The following is a 21,644-nucleotide window of genomic DNA, read 5'->3' on the forward strand; positions in this document are numbered from 1 at the left end:
TGCTGGCCGCAGGCACCTGCTGCTGTGCTGCTGGCTGCTGGACAGGGACAGAGGGAGTGGAAGGCGGGGGGAAGGCTTCCTCCAGTCGCCGAACAAGGATCTCCTGCAACTCCCTTGCTCGCTGCTCACGGTCTCTGGCAGGCAGAAACTGATCCCACCTCCCCCTCAGCCGTGGGTCCAGGATCATGCTGATGCAGGCGTCCTCCCTCGCTTGCATCCGCTTGACCCTGGGGTCTGTGCACAGGCAGCGCAGCATGTGCGCTGCCATGGGGAACAGGGTGGACCGTCTAACAGAGACATCAGGGTCAGCGTCCTCCTCCTCCTCTTGCCCCTGAGACTCTTCCTCCTCTCTCCACCCTCGCACCACTGCTGCTGCGCTCCGATGTTCCCCCCCAGCAGCAACGTCCAGCACCTCCAACTCCTCCTCCTCCTCCAGGGACTCAAATACCTGTGGAGCAGTGGACTGCACAGGCGGCTGCTGTTCCAGCTGCTTCAGGGCCTCCTCTCCCAAATCCACCAAATCGCCAAGTGCCCTGTCCAGCAGACAAACAAAGGGCACCCACTGGCAGAGGGATGCCCGTTGTTCACTCACCAGGTTGGTTCCCTGCAGGAAGGGAGCCAACACCAAGCAGACCTGCTGCATCTGCCCCCATTGCGCGTTGGTGAGTAGCTGGAGTGTGGTGCTGCTTCTGCTGCCGGTGCCAGTGGCATCATAGATGTACCGGTTGACAGCCCTCCTCTGCTCAACCAGCCGCTCCAACATCGGCAGAGTGGAGTTCCAGCGAGTTGGCACATCTATGATAAGGCGGTGTCGTGGCAGGCCCTCCTGCTGCTGGATGTCTGCCAGTTTTGCTGCGGCAGCTGCTGAGCGGCGGAAAGTGCGCACAATTTTCCGCGCCGCTTCTAACAGCTCCTCCATCCCCAGGTAGGTGCGCATGAACTTTTGCACCCCCAGGTTCATGACGTGGGCCAAGCAAGGGACATGGAGCAAGTCTCCACTGCTGATGGCAGACAGCAGGTTGGCGGCATTGTCGGACACCACCAATCCCACAGTGAGGCCTCTGGAGGTCAGCCACGTCCTCTCCTGCTCCCTGAGGTACCGGAGCACGTTACTTGCCGTCAAGGAGTGTTTCCCCAGGCTTTTCATCTCAAGCAGCGCTTGGCAGTGGAGGGCCTTCACGCTGCTGGAGAGACGGGATCGCTTGGCGGTGGGAGCTGCTGCTTCTCCCCTGACCCCGCGCGGTGGCACCACGTAGTGGGCGACTGGTGCTGCTGTGCCCGAGGATGGACCTGCTGCTTCCTCGCTCGGGCTTTCCACCAGGCTGACCCAGTGGGCTGTAAAGGACAGATAGCGCTCTGTCCCAAACCGGCTGCTCCAGGAATCCATGGTTATGTGGATCCGCGCACTGACAACGTGATCCAGCGCGCGCCCCACGTTCTCCATGGCAGAGCGGTGCAGTGCTGGGATCGCCCTGCGGGAAAAATAGTGGCGGCTGGGGACTTGCCACTCCGGGATCCCAACCTGCAGCAGCGCTCTGATGTCACTCCCCTCCTGCACAAAGGAATATGGCAGGAGCTGGGAGCACATGGCCCGGGCAAGCAACCCGTTCAGCAACTGGATGCGCCTGTGGGCGGGAGGCAGCACCTTGGTCACACCGGGGAATGCTTCGCTGAGCAGGGTCTGGCGGCGTTTGCCTGCACGGGAGGATGAGGAGGCCACTGTGGAGGGAGCTGATGAGGCCACTGAGGACTGGCTGCCCGGGGGGGGGGGGGGAGTGAGTTGCTGCTGTGCTCCTGCTGCTGCTGCTGCTGCTGGATGGGCAGGAGGGTCGGCTGCTGCTGCTGCTGCTGAAATCTGTGCAGTGGCTGTCTGGCTCTGACCAATGCCTGCACCACTTTGCATAAGCTTCTCCAACTCATTAAAGTCCTCAAAATGTCTGCTCTGTAAGTGGGTCTGCAGGCACGAGGTACTCAATTTGTGGATATCGCGACCTCTGCTGAGACTGAGATTGCAACTGTTGCAAATTGCACGGGTCGGGTCCACTGGGCACTTGGTGAAGTACCGCCAGACTGGGGACTTCAACCTGCTCTTTGCGCTTGAGGGCTGGGGTTTTTGGGTGCCCTTGGAGGATTGTGCCTTTTTGGTTGTAGTTAGAGGTTTGCTGCGAGTGGTGGTAGCGACTGAAGCAGTAGGCTGTGGCTCCTGCCTTCCACGCCCTGTGCTGGCCGCCTTGCTGCTGCCGCGCCTCTGCGCCAGAGACGCTTCCTCCGCCGATGATGAGCTGCCTTCAACCAACTGTGCTGGTGGTACTGGTGGCACATAGGAAGGATCTATCAAGTCATCATCATCAACCCCAAACAAATCCTGTGAGCCCGACTCAACCAACTCCTCTACCCCAACATCCCCTGCATCACGCCCCTCCTCCTCAGCGCCAACAACAAACTTCTGCACCTGTAACTCCTCCTCCTGCTTGCATGGCCCCATCATCTCCAACTCATACTTCTCCAAAACATCCCTGTACATGGTCACAGTCTCAGGGGAGAAGAGCGTGCTCTTTGAGGACAGGCTGGTCGATGGGGTCACCGTGACCATGGCCTCAAGCGCTGGTGGAGGCCTGCTGCGGACAGGAGTGCTGGTGGCACTAGTCTCGCTGCTGCTGGAGGCCTGGCTGGAAAAGGTGGCTTCCTGCCCCGCCATCATTTCCACCACAGCTTGCACCTGACTCTCCCCAATGGGCCGTGGGCGACGACCCATCTCAAAGATGGGTGCAACACGCTGCTGTTGCGCCTCTGCTCCCTCCTCCCTGTGGTCAGTGGCTGGCAGCGCACCAGTCCCAGACCTGCTGCTGCTGGCAGTGGCTCCTGCAATGGCGCTTCCTCTCCTGGTGGTGCCTCGCCCTCTACCTCTACCTCTGCCAGTCATAGTGCACTATACAAATACAGTAAAAAAAAAAATAAGTAGAAGAGGGCGGGAAAGGGTGTAAACTTTAATAAAGTCTGTGTTGGTGGTGACTTGGTGGTGACTAGTAGTACAGTAGTAGACACTAGTAGTATGCACGCACGCAGGTAGCTAAGAAACACCGAGCGTACTACGCTACAAGTAAGTCGTGCGGCAGACAATCGGTGACAATTAATAACGGTCACACACGGTCAGATGCAATCAATCAATAGGCTCGGGCAGGTGAGGTGACAGACAGTCACAGGTCACTCACAACGGATGCTGGTGTGGTGGCCTGTATGTGTTGTAAGTAACTCTTATTTATTACACACACTACAGATGATAATAAAATCACACAGTAAAATTGAAAAAAAAATTAGTGAACAGGTACTAGACTAGTAGACTAGTAGTATAGTAGTAGACACTAGAAGTATGCACGCACGCACGCACGCAGGTAACTAAGAAACACCTAGCGTACTACGCTACAAGTAAGTCGTGCGGCAGACAATCGGTGACAATTAATAACGGTCACACACGGTCAGACGCAATCAATCAATAGGCTCGGGCAGGTGAGGTGACAGACAGTCACAGGTCACTCACAACGGATGCTGGTGTGGTGGCCTGTATGTGTTGTAACTCTTATTTATTACACACACTACGGATGATAATAAAATCACACAGTAAAATTGAAAAAAAATTTAGTGAACGGGTACTAGTCTAGACTAGTAGACTAGTAGTATAGTAGTAGTAGACACAGAGCCGGCCCGCCCATGAGGCGGGGTGAAACTTTTGCCTCAGGCGGCACTTCTGGGGGGGCGGCACCCGCCTGTCCATGTGTGTGGGGGGCCGCCTGAGCTGGAGGGGATAGCGGGCAGGAAGGGGGTATTGGGCATAGCGGCGGGGAGGGGGGTCGGACCCCCCCTCCCTCGCCTGGGTCCCCCGTCCTCCGCTCCCCTCCAGCTTTAAAAAGGTCCGTGCTGTGGCTGCAGCTATTCGTAAGAGGCAACGGGCGGGGATTACTCACCTCTTCCTCGTTCCAGGCCAGCGTGCGCTCCACTGACGTCACTTCCTGCTACGCCGCATCAATCAATAGGCTCGGGCAGGTGAGGTGACAGACAGTCACAGGTCACTCACAACGGATGCTGGTGTGTTGGCATGTATGTGTTGTAAGTAACTCTTATTTATTACACACACTACAGATGAGAATAAAATCACACAGTAAAATTGAAAAAAAAATTAGTGAACGGGTACTAGACTAGTAGACTAGTAGTATAGTAGTAGACACTAGAAGTATGCACGCACGCAGGTAACTAAGAAACACCTAGCGTACTACGCTACAAGTAAGTCGTGCGGCAGACAAGCGGTGACAATTAATAACGGTCACACACGGTCAGACGCAATCAATCAATAGGCTCGGGCAGGTGAGGTGACAGACAGTCACAGGTCACTCACAACGGATGCTGGTGTGGTGGCCTGTATGTGTTGTAACTCTTATTTATTACACACACTACAGATGAGAATAAAATCACACAGTAAAATTGAAAAAAAAATTAGTGAACGGGTACTAGACTAGTAGACTAGTAGTATAGTAGTAGACACTAGAAGTATGCACGCACGCACGCACGCAGGTAACTAAGAAACACCGAGCGTACTACGCTACAAGTAAGTCGTGCGGCAGACAATCGGTGACAATTAATAACGGTCACACACGGTCAGACGCAATCAATCAATAGGCTCGGGCAGGTGAGGTGACAGACAGTCACAGGTCAGGTCACTCACAATGTATGCTGGTGGTGACCTGTCACTCACAGTCAGTAACTAACTAACACAGTACTGAAACTAATAAAGTAACAGACTACAGCAGTAATAATTAACTAAACTAGTACTACTAGTACACTACTAACTAGAATCCCTAACCTACCTAAGCTAGTAGTAGGCTAAGGCTACCTAGGCTAGGAGGCCTAGCCTGCTCACAGACTAACACTAGCCTAGCACAGTATACACTATACACTAGCTGACTAAAAACAATCAAAATACTAGCTAACTATATAAGACAACAATAAATGTGTTTAGGAGGTGTTTAGGAAGCAAAACGCTAGGTTTAGCAGTGAAAAGCACTTGCTCAGACACAGCACAGCACTGGAGAATCTCTCAGTACCAGCAGCAGTCACACAAGTGTGTGGCTCCGCAACATGGCCGCCGCCTTATATAGAGGAGGGGAGGGCCAGGCTCCCCTCCTCTGATTGGTTGCTAGGGTTGCCAGCCCCTCGGCAGGAGGACTTCTGATTGGCCCAATCACGTCATCCCCGAATCCCGAAGCCGAAACCGAACCCACAGCTCCATCCGGCCGAATTCCAGCACGCGCATTCGGCATGCTTCGTATTCGGGTTCGGCTCGGAATCGCAGCATTCGGGTTCGCATGTGGCAAACCTAAAAAACACCCGAATTTTTCGGGGAAACTTTGCATTCGGGGTCCTGCTGAGCAACCCTGCCTGCCAGTGGAAAATACTTGATCTGTTTTATAAATGCAGTCTTCAGTATATGGTGACCAAGATTTTCAGAGGCAGATAATAGAGATACATGCATATACTGTATTGTCATTGTCCTAACCTTCTAACACTACCATGCAACTAGTCCTACAATTCAGTAGAAATAGTAGAAGTAATAGCAGAGAGCTAGTAGTATTATTGCGGTAGTAGCAGTAATAACAGCAGTAGCGGTAGCAGCAGAGGTGGCGCTAGAAGTTTTTTTTAGCAGTAACAGTTATCATTCCAGTAGTATTAGTAGCAATGGTAGTAGTCCTAAGAGTAGTAGTATAAAAGTACTACTGGGAGCAGTTGCGGTGGTGGTAGTAGTAATATTTATAGTAGGTGTAGTCATAATGTGGTTGTAGCAGTAGTAGTATTAGTAGTAATTTAGGTATTATTGTGGTAGTCTCAGTAGTCATAGTGGTAACATTAGTAGCAGATGAAGCAGTTAAATAGTAGTAGTGGTAGCAATAGTAATAATAATCGTAGTAATAGCAGTGGTAGTAGTAGCAGTAATATAAGTATTAGCAGCAGTAGTGGTAACAGTAGTAATGACAGAAAGAGTAGGGGTAGTGGTTGTGGTACGGGTAAAGGTGGTAGTAATACTAATAACAGTAGTAGCAGTAGTAGCGTGGTAATAACAGTTATAAAAGTATTAGTAGCAGTAGTAGTAGTAGTAGTATTAGTAGCATCAGTAGTAGTAGCAGCAATACAATTATTATTAGCAGTAGTAGTATTATTATTATTAGTAGCATCAGTAGTAGTAGCAGTAATAGGAGGCAGTAGCAGCAACACAAGTATTAGCAGCAGTGAAAGCAGTAGTAGTAGTATTATTAGTAGTAGTACCAGCAGATGTAGTAGCAGTAATAGTAGTAGCATCAGCAGCAATAGAAGTATTAGGAGCAGTGATAGCAGTAGTAGTAGTATTATTATTAGTAGCATCAGTAGTAGTAGCAGTAATAGGAGGCAGTAGCAGCAACACAAGTATTAGCAGCAGTGAAAGCAGTAGTAGTAGTATTATTAGTAGTAGTACCAGCAGATGTAGTAGCAGTAATAGTAGTAGCATCAGCAGCAATAGAAGTATTAGGAGCAGTGATAGCAGTAGTAGTAGTAGTAGCCATAATAGTAGCAAGCAATACAAATATTAGGAGCAGCAGTAGTGGTAGCAGTAGTAATATCTGAAAGAGTACAGTAGGTGTAGAAACAGTGGTAGGGCTAGCGGTGGTAGTAGTAACCGTGATAAATGTAGAATTGGTTGTTTTCCCAGTTTGAACATTCCCCTGGATGTAATGAATGAAAATCACATTGTTTCTGTGTCTGCAGCTCATACACAAGCCTGTCGTGCTTTGATGATTGTCTCTCTCATCCTGGGCCTCGTTGCATGTTTAATCTCCCTGTTTGGACTCAGATGCACAAAATTTGGAAGCAGTGATGAATACACCAAGGGGAAGATCGCTTTGTCCGGAGGACTGATTTTCATTTTAGCAGGTATTTGGCTTAGTATTCAGTGATTAATATTTGGCAATGGAAAGTCATTTCAAATATTGCTATGCCCATATTGAATTATTTAATCAAATATAGTTCTTTGTTCTACTGAAGTAAAGGCAAGCAACAATTCATTGTACTTTTTAGGCATCTATTTTTTGGACTGAACAGTTTTTATTTATATCATCATTCAGCAAAGTTGTTCAGTTCCTGTTTACAAAGGAAGCCAATGAGGAAGTCATCCCTGTCCATCCATATGGCTGTGAGGTTCAGGTTAGCTTTTCAAAGGCGCAACTGTCACCATATTTACTGATTAGCCAATACTGTATACACTAATGCAGAATCCACTTGTAGCCATAGAAACCGAAGTGCCTCATCCTAATTGTTTTGCATGCAAAAGGGTGATTTTGAAGCATAACTCCCAGCTGTCCTTTTTTCGGAGTGACAGTCCCTCTTTGGGATTTAAGTCCCTCTGTCTCTCTTTTTTCCTCATTTGGCCTTCTTTCAGGACTGATGTACAGATCTGTGTAAATATATGTATTTTTTTTTCCTGAAAAATGTGTTAAATGGACTCTAAACTTTTGACTCTAAACTATTGTCATCCTTTAAAAGTCTGAGATGGAAAAAAAAAATATATATACATACCTGGGGATTCCTCCAGCCTCCCTCAGGCTCATCAGTCCCTTGCCATCCTCCCAGGCCGCCTGCTGGATCCTCTGCTAGGTGGGCCAGTAATTCGTCCAGTCGGGTCCAGTCAGCAGGCGCAGAACAGGGATGGGAGCGCAATGGGGGGGGGGGGAAGGGGCTGAGTCGCACAAGTGCAGTGTGCCCTGACTAGTCTGGAACCAGCCCTGGGTATGGGTATGGGTGGAAACCATAAAAGTGAACCAATATACAGGGCTGATACCATATAATAGTCTAGTGTCTGGTTAATAATTACTACAGACTACTGTAAATGAGACGGCACAGCATTGTGCATAGATAGATACAGTATACAGGCACTATATTGGTATACTCTTTCCTTTATAGTTACTCATCTAAAATATATTCCAAAGAGTCTTCTTGACTTGTGCAGTTTGGAGGGAAGTCTAGAGAAGGTGATTTATGTCTGCTGTAGGTGTCCATCATTCAGGCCACGGACGGGCGTCCTAGATGAGTGTCTGCTCTTCCCTTCATGCAGCTCTCACAATTTATTCTTGTGGTCTGGCTATAAATTATAGATTACACAAAAATAAGACGCTGTAGAAAAGCCCAGATGTTGACGTTTTGAAGTATTTGCAGTGTTATATTGCAGTCTGTGACTGGGGGGATCAGCTCTGTGTACTTTAATAAATATTACAGACATAATATTCCTGTCCAGTGCAGATAGTCCCCATGTCAGGCTTGTCTGGTCAATGACTATAAGTCAGGCTATATGCCCGTATGACTGACCTATAGCTCAGCCCATAACCCCTGCACAAACTCCTACCTAGTACAAAACTACAATAATCATGCAGGTAGATGTAGCATACAGACTGACAGATAGTATCCACCAAACAGAACCAATAGCAAATAATACAAAGCACAGTATCACAATGATATAGTCACCTGAGGTCTGACGGATGAGGCTATCCAGATGAGAATCAGATGACTGCAATCAGGAGTAATGGTATGCAGATCAGGTGCTTAGAGATAACGTGGTCAGTACTAGCCAGAAGTCAGGGCAGGCAGTGTTCATGCAAATCCTTATTCAGTCCGAGGTCGATCCAGGCTGCAAGCAGGGAAGTCCAGGTAACAGATGCGGCAACAGGTGATTCAATCAGAAAGCGTGGTCAGGAACAAGCAGTGGTTGGTAACAGGAATCAATCTAGAGTAAAGCTTGGTCAGGATACAGGTAAAGTCGACAACAATATCAATCAACTAGCCCAGCATAGGCTATCACAGGCGATAACTGAGGTCGCTCACCTTGCATTTATACAAGGACTAACCAATCAGAAAGCAAAGGAATCCAAAGTACCCAATCCCATAGCAGCGTGTCAGCAAGTCAGCTGACACGCAGTGAGCACATGTGATAATTGTTTACAGCGGTGGAGCGCGTACTGAGAACGCACCCGCCGCTTATCCAATGGGAGCTGAGCGCCCTGTGCTCCAGTGACGTCAGTGAGCTGCCGAGACCCAGAGGCTTGTGCCTCAGCGTGGGTCTCAGCGTTCCGCCGCCATGAGCGGCCAGAGGATCTTACACCCCATCTGTGCAGAACCTTAAGGCTGGTTCACATGGACAGCAGGTGGCGTTGGGGCGGCTGGGAAACCGCTTCGTCCTGTGACGTCTCGTTCGGGGGTGGCGGTACAGCGATCATTGTCTTCCCGTCGCAATCGGTGTTTCTCGTCCCCGCAATGGGACATGAAGCAGCGGCAGCTAGCCGACCCTGGATGTCGCATGCGGCTTCTAGGGCCGGCCAAAACGATGTGTTAAATCGGGATCGGAACGCCGCTTTAGTGTAATTGCCGGTAACCGTGTGATGCTGAATGCTCCCATTGACTTGAATAAGAGCATTTAGCCAACGAGTCCCGAACGCTTGGCGGTAAATGCCGCCAAGCATCCGTGTGAACCAGCCCTAAGAGTCGGCCATTTCTTACGTTTAATTGGTGAAATGTTTAGCATGGTGCTGGTGGTCTACAGCTTCATTTTAGGTGGTATAAGAGACTACTCAACTCAAAATATGGTAGAATGACAGCGCTGTGACAGGCTTTATTTACATTCAATTATACTCCATCTTTCTTTCCATCTTTCGCCACCGCATTCACACTGCTAGTGTTTCTCAACATATTATTGGTATGTACCCCTTATAAAACCCTGTACTCACCAAGTACCCCCTAGCATAGTAAACATTATCACAAGTACCCCTTCACAAATATACTGTATATTCCTGCGTATAAGACTACTTTTTAACCCTTGAAAAGCTTCTGAAAAGTTGGGGGTCGTCTTATACGCCGGGTGTCATTGATGCCGGGTGATACGCCCTATCCTGTTACCGTCTCTCAGAACTCCCTGCTCTATTCTTCCATACCGCTCTGATAAACAGGTAGACAAGGAGAGCTGAATAGTTTACTTAAGGAGAGTTGACCAATGCAACAAGTCAATTGACTATATACTGTTATATACTGGGTAACACATACAGTACAGCACCATTATCTGTTCATACACAGCACCAGTACATGATTTTTTTATTTTTATTTTAATTTGGTGTGCGTTGGAAGAGGGGTAGTCTTATACGGTGAGTATATCCCAAACTCTATATTTTAACTGGAAAAGTTGGGGGTCGTCTTATACGCCCAGCCGTCTTATACGCCGGAATATACGGTATTTATTCGTAGCACATGAAAATTGGTTCTAAACCATTTCCAAGCATTTACTATAGCTTTTAATTAGCTAAAACACTAATTTGGTGTTGTTTAAATAAGATTTATCATTTTCTAAAACTCTAAATTTGTTATTCTTGGTTAAGTATATCAAGCCCGAGTACCCCCTGGAACCATCAGAAGTACCCCCTGGGGTACGTGTACCACACATTGAGAACCTAGGTGCTAGAATTATTACAAACTGCCCACCTAGAAAGAAAAAGCCACATACTCACCTGCAGCCTCAGTTCTATCTCCCCTCCTTAACTCTGTGTTAAGTGCATGGCAAAATTGTCCCTATATAGCTGTATAGAGGTGTCCCCGACTCTTCTGGGATCCTAGCAAGGCCCCTGCAAATGGTTTGTAATAATGTGAATTATTATATTATGTATGTAAACCTATACCCTACTTGTGTATTGCATGGTAGTAAAAGGTAGAAGGTCATTGCAAATGTATTAAGAGTTTTAATAATATGAATCTCTATCCACAGGCATTTGCTGTTTGGTAGCAGTATCCTGGTACGCAGCTAGAATTACACAAGAGTTCTTCAGTCCTCTATATGGTGGAATAAAGTAAGTGGCTTTTAACCACTTCCCCTCCCCCGGGACGAATATCTACGTCCTTGCTTTACCTTGCAGGGACGTAGGTACTCCTCCCCTGCCACCGTACACTCCCACTCGCTCTCCGTGCCCGCTTCCGCCGCCGATCGGTAGAGAGAGGATGAAAAAATGGTAACGCAGTTCCAATTCATTAATCCAAGTTCCTGTGTGAATGAGCGCCAGTAATCAATGAGATGCCGCGTCATTCACAGAAAGCAATGTGGCCACGCATTGCTTCCTGTTTAGCGTACTAATAGTAGGCAACAGAAAGTAATGCACAAGGACATCTTGTGGCCAAATAGTAAAATTACACCTACATACAATTTGTTTTTAATAAAAAGTCCCACATTTACATTTAAAATTAAATCTTTCCCTTCCACACTTCTCCCATAGTACCCAGTTGTTGTTTTTGTATTTAAAAAAATTACATTAAAAAAAACATAAATAGTCACCTTAGGGACTGAACTTTTTTTTAATATGTATGTCAAGAAGGTATATTACTGTTATTTTTTAAATCATGGGCTTGTAAATAGTGATGGACGCAAAATTGAACAAAATGCACCTTTATTTCCAAATAAAATATTGGCGCTATTCATTGTACTAGGGAAATATTTTAAATGTTGCAATAACCGGGACAAGTGGGCAAATAAAATGTGTCGGTAGCATTTATTATTTTAAAACGATAATGGCCGAAAACTGAGAAATAATGAATTTTTTCCATTTTTTTTCTTATTATTTCCATCAAAATGCAGTTAGAATAAAATAATTCTTAGCAAAAAGTACCACCCAAAGAAAGCCTAATTGGTGGTGAAAAAACAAGATATAGTTTGTTTTGTTGTGATAAGTAGTAATAAAGTTATAGAAAAATGAATGAAAGGAGCTCTATTGCTCTGCTCTGGTGTTTAAGGGGAAAAACCCTTGGAGGTGAAGTGGTTAATATATTAAATGTGTGTCCTTGGAGTGGATAGAGAATGTATAAACTCCCACAATCAGAAAACTCCCTGTCAGGTTAACTGGCTGCTCCTCCAATGCTCCTGTGTGATTATGATACGGACAATCGACTATGAGCTACACTGGAGGGAGGACAGCATGTCAGTATGCTTTGCAAAGTGCTGCAGTACATGCTGGTGTTGTATGAATTCATCCTACCTAATAATATGCAAGTGTCCCTGCGTCCCATGTCCCTGTGTCAGTGCTTTTGCGCTACTGCGCATGTCCTGCACTGACAGCCGTTGGGACATGACACAAGACTGGCCAGGGGGTGGGCCGGCCAGGCAGGTGTGTGTGCGCGCCATGGGCGTGCATGCTTGTGTGCGCGGTGGGCGGGCGCGCTTGCGACGGGCGGGTGCGCGTATGAGCGCTGTAATGTGTTGGTAGCAACAGATCTAGAGCCCATTTTTAAATGGGCTTAGGTCGTCTAGTTATCGATAAAATGTATTCAAAATAATGAGATGGCCCCATTAAAACTGAATTATAATTGCAGACTTTGCATTAACATCATCTGTAAGGATCTGTGTTTGAGACAAGAAGAGACAGAGCGCACTCAGGGGAACAGTACAGCAGTAGATTGGGTGAATTCAGAATAATCTCACCTCTAGAAGTTGCTGGCGAGCCTGTACAGGAGTAGCCAGGGTGTAGGCTTTTATCCCTCTAGCCAGGGATCAGGCACAAAGGCAGCTGGATTCCTCCTTCACTCGGATGGTTGTTGGCAGGCAACGAGCGGCTCTGAAGTTGTACACCCTGTCTGTGTGCGAGTCCGCTATATGCGGTTGCACAAACAGATTGTGGTGGATTTCAAAGCATCAGCTCCAGGATTGAGGGATCTAAAAGCAAAGCTCCACTCTGCTCCATGAGTCTTGCACAGGCAGTTCACGGGCAGTTGGAGTGGTGGTCTGATTGTAATGCAGCAATGCGTGTAGGAAAGAAGAAACGGCGGCTGCCGTATAGTGTTAAGATTTATTAAAATATATTGCAACGCGTTTCAGGAGTCAAAGTCCTCCTTTCATCAGGCATTGTTTGCCTGATGAAAGGACTCATGGAGCAGCGTGGAGCTTTGCTTTTAGATCCCTCAATCCTGGAGCTGATGCTTTGAAATCCACCACAATCTGTTTGTGCAACCGCATATAGCGGACTCGCACACAGACAGCATGTACAACTTCAGAGCCGCTCCTTGCCTGCCAACAACCATCTGAGTGAAGGAAGAATCCAGCTGCCTTTGTGCCTAATCCCTAGCTAGAGGGATAATAGCCTACACGCTGGCTACTCCTGTACAGGCTCGCCAGCAACTTCTAGAGGTGAGATTATTCTGAATTCACCCAATCTACTGCTGTACTGTTCCCCTGAGTGCGCTCTGTCTCTTCTTGTCTCAAACACAGATACTTTTGACACCGAGGTGGATACCAAGAGCAGCACCTTCATCCTTCCCCTCTTCTACCCTGCCACACTGATCGCTCCTTCTGTTTGCCGGAAGTAAACCGCCTGCTTCTTTTCCAATCATCTGTAAGGAAGGAGCCTGAAGGGAAAAAATGCCAATTGGGATACTTACCTCAGTACAGGGAAGCCTCTGGATAATACAAAGGTTTCCACCGTCCCTCTCCACATTGCTGTTCCAGCGCTGGATTCCTCTGAAGCTGGTCAACAAGGGCTTGTCAATGGAGCTCAGCTGAACTGTGCAAGTGCAGACGGCTTACCTGCACAGTAGCAAGGAGGTGCACAGGCTCAGCTTTTATAGCCAAGCCTGAGCAGCAGCCCCTATGCTGTTCATTCAAGAAGCAGCAGATGTGACCACCCTCTTTCATGTATAGAAGGTGGCCACAAGCTTCCAGGGGCTCCCAGCGTCCAGCGGTGGTCTGCAGGAGGATGTGGCTTCCCTCTACTTTGGTAAGTATCAAACTTTCCCTCCCCAAATTTAAAGATTTGCTTTAAAGGACCACTGTCTTGAAAATCTTAAAATTTAAAATATTTGTTAGATGTTTCTTCCTGAGTAAAATGAGCCATAGATTACTTCTCTCCTATGTTGCTGTCCCTTACAGTAAGTAGTAGAAATCTGACATTACCGACAGGTTTGGGGCTAGTCCATCTCTCCATTGGGAATTCTCAGCATGACCTTTATTCTTTATAAAGACACTCTCTGAAAAAGATTACCATAATACAAAGATGTTGGCCAGTCTCCCAGCTCACCATACACTTTTTGGCAGTTGGGACGGAGAAATTCACTTAGTGCTTTTAAATATAAAGAAAACCCTGAGAACCACCCAGCCCCCCCCCCCCCCCCCCATGAGGAGATGGGCTAGTCCAAAATCTGTCATTTCTGTCACATTCTACTACTTACTGTAAGTGACAGCAACATAGGAGAAAAGTAATTTATGGCTCATTTTACTTTGGAAGATACATACTTTTCATATGTATATGTTTATATATATATATTTTAAATTTTATGATTTTTCACGCCAGTGGTCCTTTAATATTCTTAAACCAATCACAATTTATTTTCTTTTTCAAAGATTATGGGAGGATTAGACCATCTCCTAAGTGTTTTTCTTTTAATCTTTGTATTCCCATCAGAGGGAGAGAGCTTACCGCTTCCTTTGTTTTAGAGTGGAGGTGAGGGGAACAGAGTCATTGTATGTGTTTTTATTACCCCAAAACATATTGATAAGGTCATTGGCTCCCAACAAAATCAGCTATAAACTGTGATAGGGACATTAGAGTATGACTATGGCAGGATTAGACTGTGATCTTCTCTGAGCACAGTCAATGACATGACTATGTACTCTTTAAAGTGCTATGGAAGATGTCAGTACTATGTAGTAAATACACAATAATTTATATGGTGGAAACATAATGGTGGCCATACATGGTACATTTGTTTCATCCAATCTTACCATTTCTATGTAGTATAAGGGTAATTTAAGTGAATATACTGAAAGGATAATTTAGGCAGTTCCCTTATATTACATAAAAATTTTAAGATTTGATGAAAAAAATGGTACCATGTATGGGCACCATAGACTATGACTATAATAGGGATAAGATTATGAGCTCCTCTGAGGATAGTCAGTGACATGACTATATATTATGTAAAGTACTGCAGAAGATGTCAGTGTGCTATAAATACATAAAAATAATATGGTGGGACATATGACTATGGTAGGATTAGATTGTGAGCTCCTCTGTAGGACAGTTAGTGATAAAACTATGTACTTTGTAAAGTGCTATGGAATATGTCAGCACCATATGAATAGATTATAATATTATGTTTTCCTTTGCCAGGTATGAGTTTGGTTCTGCCCTGTACATAGGATGGGCAGGATCTGTTCTGGCTGTTCTCGGAGGCTCTTTTCTGTGCTGTTCATACAAGAAGAAGAAGAAAAGTACTAACAAAGGGTACGTTAAAGAGGAACTCTAGTGAAAATAATGTAATAAGAAAAAGTGCTTAATTCTTACAATAATTATGTATAAATGATTTAGTTAGTGTTTGCCCATTGTAAAATCTTTTAAATCCCTGATTTACATTCTGACATTTATTACATGGTGACATTTTTACTGTTGGCAGGTGATGTAGCTGCTGCATGTTTTTTTGGCAGTTGGAAACAGCTGTAAACAGCTATTTCCCACAATGCAGCAAGGTTCACAGACAGGAAACTGCCAAGAGTACGTACTCAGAATTTCTTTGTGGGAGGGGTTTCACCACAATATCAGCCATACAGCGCCCCCTGATGGTCTGTTTGTGAAAAGGAATAGAATTCTCATGTGAAAGGGGGTATCAGCTACTGATTGGGATAAAGTTCAATTCTTGTTCGGAGTTTCTCTTTAAACATACAGAACAAGCCAAAAGTAACTTTGTAAGGTCAGGAATCCACTCTTGAACAATGAATACTGAACCAAATATAGAAAAAATAATCTCACTGCTTAGAAAGTGCTCTCCATTATTAGCTGTTAATAAAATCATATTTTTTTAGCTCTTGAAAGCTGCTAACTTAGTGGTGGTTAGTGTATTGGCTGCTGTATTGGATTTGAGAAAGCCTGCTTCATCCTAGTATCTGTCATCAGGCCCGATCCATAAAACATCTGGAACCATAAAAAGCTGGATAGGCAGGCTGGCTGGGATCTAACCCATCCATCCAGCTGTCTATGGTCTGGGCAGTCATCACTGAGGGAGTATAGAGAAGAAGATGGGCATGCTGGAAGGGACTGTCCATCCAGTACCTCCTCCCATCCAATTCTCTGGTCATGGGGTGATGACATCACTGCAGCAGCAGAAAGGAGATGAACGGTCAGGTCAGATGAAGCCCCACTAGTTTAGCAGGGGCAAAGCCGGGGGGGGGGGGGGGATTCCTCAAAGGTCTCCCTCAGCCAGGCACAATACAGTATAATAATATCACACTGGTTCACACGACAGCCTCAGATACCTAGAGGGAAGTTCAAGTGGGCCCCGAAACTCTCACCTCCAGGGGATTCGACCCCCTTGCCTCTATACTGAATGCTGACTGCAACACACACAATTGCTCACTCCCAGCTCTAGCAATTTCCTACCTTCATCTGGTCAGCAGGCACCTGTCAACCAATCAAATGCACAGTTATATACCCTTTGCCAAATATAGCAGGAATTGCGTAAATTAGGCAGCATTCAGGTGGGAGGCTTCGGTTGGACGTAATCGTAGATTATGTCGCTAGCAGGACCTCTCCGTGCAGGCATCCCTCCCACAGCGGTCCCAAATATTATAATATAATATAAATATAATAATATGATAGGACATCATGGTGGGCAGACATACTGCACTTTCCTATTCAACTGACCGACCGACAACGGGATCGATCAGGAGCAGTTTGGATACAGATTATGAGGATAGCCGACATTGGTAATGAAGGGGAAAGTGAAGCAGTCACACAGCAGGGGCACAGGGCTGTAATCATACCCGACTCTGTTAGGTTCCCCAGAGCTGCTCCATGCTCTGTACACACACGCTGCTGCTATATTCACAGTCAACTGTAGCAGGGAAAGAAAGGGGGCAGTGCTGTGAGCTGCAGGATGCCTGCATATATTCTCGTGTCTCAACTTGTTCCTGTCTCTAGACACTGCACTTGCCCTGGTCTGAGGGGGGACTCCTGCGTTTGCCTAAGGAGTCAGTAGGAGTCAAAGTACAAGTAAAGCACACCCATTGGCTGCAGGCGAACAGGATGTAGCCTTTTTGAATCTAGACTTCCATTGACACCATCCGTTTTGGTGTGTGTGACAGTCATACCCCCAATCACCTCTATCTGAGCTATCATATGCTGTTGGGTGGAATTCTTCTTCAAATGCTTTCCTTATTAAAAATACTTTTAAACAAATCTATTTTAGTTCTAAACCTAATAAAAAAATCCCTAAAATATTTGGATGATACACAGATTATTTAGTAATTTAGCGTTAGTGAAATTACTTTTCCAACTCCGAATATGGAAGTTATGCTTCCCTGCAATCATAGGAGTGTCCAGAGATCTCACTCCTCAGTTTGTGTAATTGGCTACCATCATTTCACAAAATATGCACAGAGCACACCTAGGTTAATGCAGAACGCCTGTCATCTGCATGGAGTGGGAGGATGTTCATCTGTAGAGATGCCATGAATTGCACAGTACTCCCATGTTCACAATTGGATCAGTTATTATTAATCACTTTTATTGTCTTAGGGTTTTTTATGCTGCAAGCATTGCATTTTATGTTTGCACTTTGTGTTTAATCATCATTTTATATTACTTGACATTACACAACTACAGCCACACCTAACAGCAATCAATGGCTCTGGTTCGATTAACTTTTCTCCCGAGTTTTGTCCCAGGAGATGTTTTTCCATCTTATCTACAAAATACTTTTACACCATCTAGAAAGTGAACAGTAGTTTATTAAAATGATATCACACTTTGGAAATCCATATATTCAGTACTTTTTGCTTGCTGGTGGCTGGAAATGTACTATAAAACATCTTTTATGAGAAAACTCAGGAAAAATGTTAAATTAATTTGGGCAAAACAGAGAGTTTAAAAGATCTTTGAGGGCTGGAACCCACTAGAGTGATTTTTTTGAGCGTTTAGGGAGTGATTAAAAACACTAGCAAATTCCCCTAAACGCTCAGCTGATATTAATGGATGGGCCAAATTCCGATGGAGCTGTTTGCGTTTCTGCAATATCAGTTATATAAATGCTGGCATAATCGCTCATGAATCGCTGCACATACCGATTTGAGTGCAATTTTAAAGAGACTCTGTAATATGAAAAAGATCCCCTGGGGGGTACTCACCTCGGGTGGGGGAAGCCTCCGGATCCTAATGAGGCTTCCCACGCCGTCCTCTGTCCCACGGGGGTCTCGCTGCAGCCCTCTGAACAGCCGGCGACAGGCCCGACTGTAACTTCAATATTTACCTTTGCTGGCTCCAGCGGGGGCGCTGTGGCTGCTTTCCTCTCCGAACTACACGGAAATACCAGACCTCAGTCGGGTCCGCTCTACTGCGCAGGCGCCGGAAACTTGCGCCTGCGCAGTAGAGCAGACCCGACGGCGATCGGGTATTTCCGTGTAGTTCGGAGCCGACAGCCGTCAGAGCGCCTGCGCAGGAGCCAGGAAGGTAAATATTACGTCACGGCTGCACGGAGGGCTGCAGCGAGACCCCCGTGGGACAGAGGACGGCGTGGGAAGCCTCATTAGGATCCGGAGGCTTCCCCCACCCGAGGTGAGTACCCCCCAGGGGATTTTTTGAGGTTACAGATCCTCTTTAAATGAATGCAAACTGTAAATAAAATAATGATACATTGAAAGGACCAACACAACAAATTGAGAGCAAAGTGCACACAACACAAAGGGCAAACGCCATGGACCTATAAGCTACTTGTATATACAGAAAAGCGTCCATCTAGGCAATCATTATTAATAACCAAGCCGCCAAAGCCATGATGTAACTGTATGATAGAGTTTATTAAGGACTTATCCCTTGAACCAGGGCCGGGCCGAGGCATAGGCTGGAGAGGCTCCAGCCTCAGGGCGCAGTGTAGAAGGGGGCGCACAATTCATTCAGTTGTCATTCCTAATTGTGTATGAAGCAGAAAGAAATAAGAAAAGGGGATACATAGCAGTGACTGCAAGCCAGATAACAAGATATTAAGGTGTTGGGGAGGTTGTGGGCCCTGTGGCCCTCTTAGTCTAATAGCAATCAGTGTGTGACAGCTGGGGTGGGAGGGATGGAGGGGCGCACTTTGGTGTCTCAGCCTTGGGTGCTGGAGGACCTTGCCCCTGCTCTGCCTTGAACAATTCAAAACAGTACAGTGCACAGGCTGACAAGTGTTGACCATAGAATTTGTAGCAATAGCAGGTTACACAGTAAGTATGGGTATCACCAGATACATATGCTGGAGCATAGTTCAATACACCTTTTATAATTAGACATTAAGTCGCCACGCATATGAAATAATACAGAATAAGTCTTACCCAGTCCTGCAAGCCTACGTACCACTGTCACCCCGTGCTACACTTGCGCGTTCCGTGACACAGTCACTTGTAGTGGGTTCCAGGCCTCACATTTGCTATAGCATCTTCTCCAATAAACTACCCTTGGCACTATCGGATGCTCCTGACACCTGCCATGTCTGATTTAGATCAGACATGTCCAAAGTTCGGCCTGGGGGCTAAATGCAGACTGTGAAGCCATTTCTAGTGGCCCCAGAAGCTCTCTACAGTTGTTAATTCATGCGCCCCCCCCAGGCCATAGCTGTGGTGCCACCTGCAGGGGGCAGCAGCAGTAACAGGAACTGATTAGTAGCTGCCACTGTGCTAACTGCACACGGTATATGGGTTATTTCATATGGGGATGTTTTGTCAAACTATCACAGGCATAGTGTACCTAATGGCAATCAGCAAAAATTCTGTTTAATTTAGTTAGTTTGCCCCTAGCACTCTCAAGAATGGCAATATCGCCCTTTGGCCCCAAAAATGTGTCCACCCCTGATTTAGATTAACTGTTTTCTATGGTTTCTTCTACATGACCCCTCCTATAAAGGAAACATCAATCAAATAATGCTGCCCTATGATATACTTACCCGGGGCTTCCTACAGTCCTTTGCAGCCGACAGGTCTCATGCAGCATCTCTGCGCATAATCGCCGGCCTGGAATGCCCGCCGGTGCAGAGGGCGACCTCGAGGCCGTCTCTAGTGCGCCTGTGCGAGAACCGCTATCAACTACTGCGCAGTACACTGCGAACAATGTGGACTTGATTGACAACAGCGCTCGTGCAGGCAAAGTAGGGGAGGTTGGCCTCTGCACTGGCGCGACCCCAGGCCAGCGGCTGCGAGCTGAGATTCTGTGTTGGACCTGTCGCCTGCAAGGGGCTGTAGGAAGCCCTGGGTCAAGTATATCATAGGTCAGCATTATTTGATTAAGGGCGCGTTTCCACTTAAGCGGAAACCTCCGCTAATCCGCAAAGTTTCCCCGCAGGCGAATAGTGCGGGGAAACTCTGTCATAGGGTGCAATGGTAGCGCCGTCCGAATCGCTACCGCTAGCAATTGGCCGGCTTTTCCATCCGAATCGGCGCGGGAGGCTGCAGATCCCATAGGGTGCAATGGTAGCACCGGCCGAATCGCTACCGCTAGCGATTGGCCGGCTTTTCCATCCGAATCAGCGCGGGAGGCTGCAGATCCCATAGCCGTGCATAGCACGGCTGATGGGATTCGTCTGCTTTCCCCGCAGACCAGGAAGAGCCGGCTAGCACCTCGCAGACGCGCGCCACCCTAGTGGAATCGTGCCCTGATGCTTCCTTTAAGCCTAATAAAATAGGGAAAATAAGGAAGTGAACGTGACACCCTTGATCAGTTACTGAGTCTCTGATTGGCTTTTTATAAACATATGATCCTGTATCACTTTCATCATATAGAAGAAATAACAGAAACTGATCATCATTACTATTTACACAATGTTACATCTCTATTAACTGCATTGATTATAGGCATTATTGACAGGAATTTGTCTACTACTACAAATTGTATCTGCTAAAGCACAGGTTTACCTTCTAAAGTGTAACTGCGTTTTCTGCCTTTTGTAGAGGCTACAAATACAACTATCCAGCAGGCGTACCTGACAGCGATTTCACCCAGTTCAAAGAGCGGAACGACACTGCCTCCAGCGGCAGAGCATACGTTTAATATGTGATCCTGAACCTATACCATTTGAAAAGATTTTTTACTGCAAACGTTTTCGCATGTGCAACTTTTTTTTTTGTTATTTTGATGTGTAACTTGGAGATAAGACATGATCAGTTTACATAAGTGCAGCAGAAATATTGGATATGTAAAATAAAAAACAAAAAAAAAACTTACTATGTAGTATAATTCTGTTTTTTATAAGTTGTACTAGCTTGCTACTGGGAAACCATATACCGTATATGAATTGTGCCCCCCCTTCTTCAGAAAAAAAAACAACTGTTGAAGATGAATGATAGTTGTAAGAATGTGTTCTCCTCATCAGTCATTCTGGCGTTTACATTTTGCCCTGGAGACAGGGCTGTGACTATAGTGAGCTGAGAAGGAACAGCAGTCTGTCATTCACATTCCATTACTGATTTGTGAGCCTGTATCTGTCTGTGCATGTGGAGACTTTTACACAATCCTCTGCTGTGTGATAGGTGCAATCAGTGGAAGCCATGCTATGCACCGGGACACATATAGTGGGACATGAAGCGCCTCAGCAACGTC

At 46.3% G+C, this 21,644-nt stretch overlaps 1 protein-coding gene across 2 annotated transcripts in view; it reads left to right on the forward strand.

Annotated features, from left to right (window-relative positions):
- Positions 1-21,268, forward strand: part of LOC137571503 (claudin-10-like) — an 89,708-nt gene extending 68,440 nt beyond the window's left edge. For both annotated transcript variants that reach the window (XM_068280719.1, XM_068280720.1), the window contains 4 exons: positions 6,790-6,954; positions 10,820-10,901; positions 15,201-15,314; positions 20,996-21,268. In XM_068280719.1, the coding sequence (XP_068136820.1) occupies positions 6,790-6,954; positions 10,820-10,901; positions 15,201-15,314; positions 20,996-21,095 (461 nt within the window). In that variant the 3' untranslated portion in view covers positions 21,096-21,268. The remainder of the gene's footprint in view (positions 1-6,789; positions 6,955-10,819; positions 10,902-15,200; positions 15,315-20,995) is intronic.
- The last annotated feature ends 376 nt before the right edge of the window (positions 21,269-21,644 follow it).

This window comes from Hyperolius riggenbachi, chromosome 4 (assembly GCF_040937935.1).
Source record: "Hyperolius riggenbachi isolate aHypRig1 chromosome 4, aHypRig1.pri, whole genome shotgun sequence".
NCBI lineage: Eukaryota > Metazoa > Chordata > Amphibia > Anura > Hyperoliidae > Hyperolius > Hyperolius riggenbachi.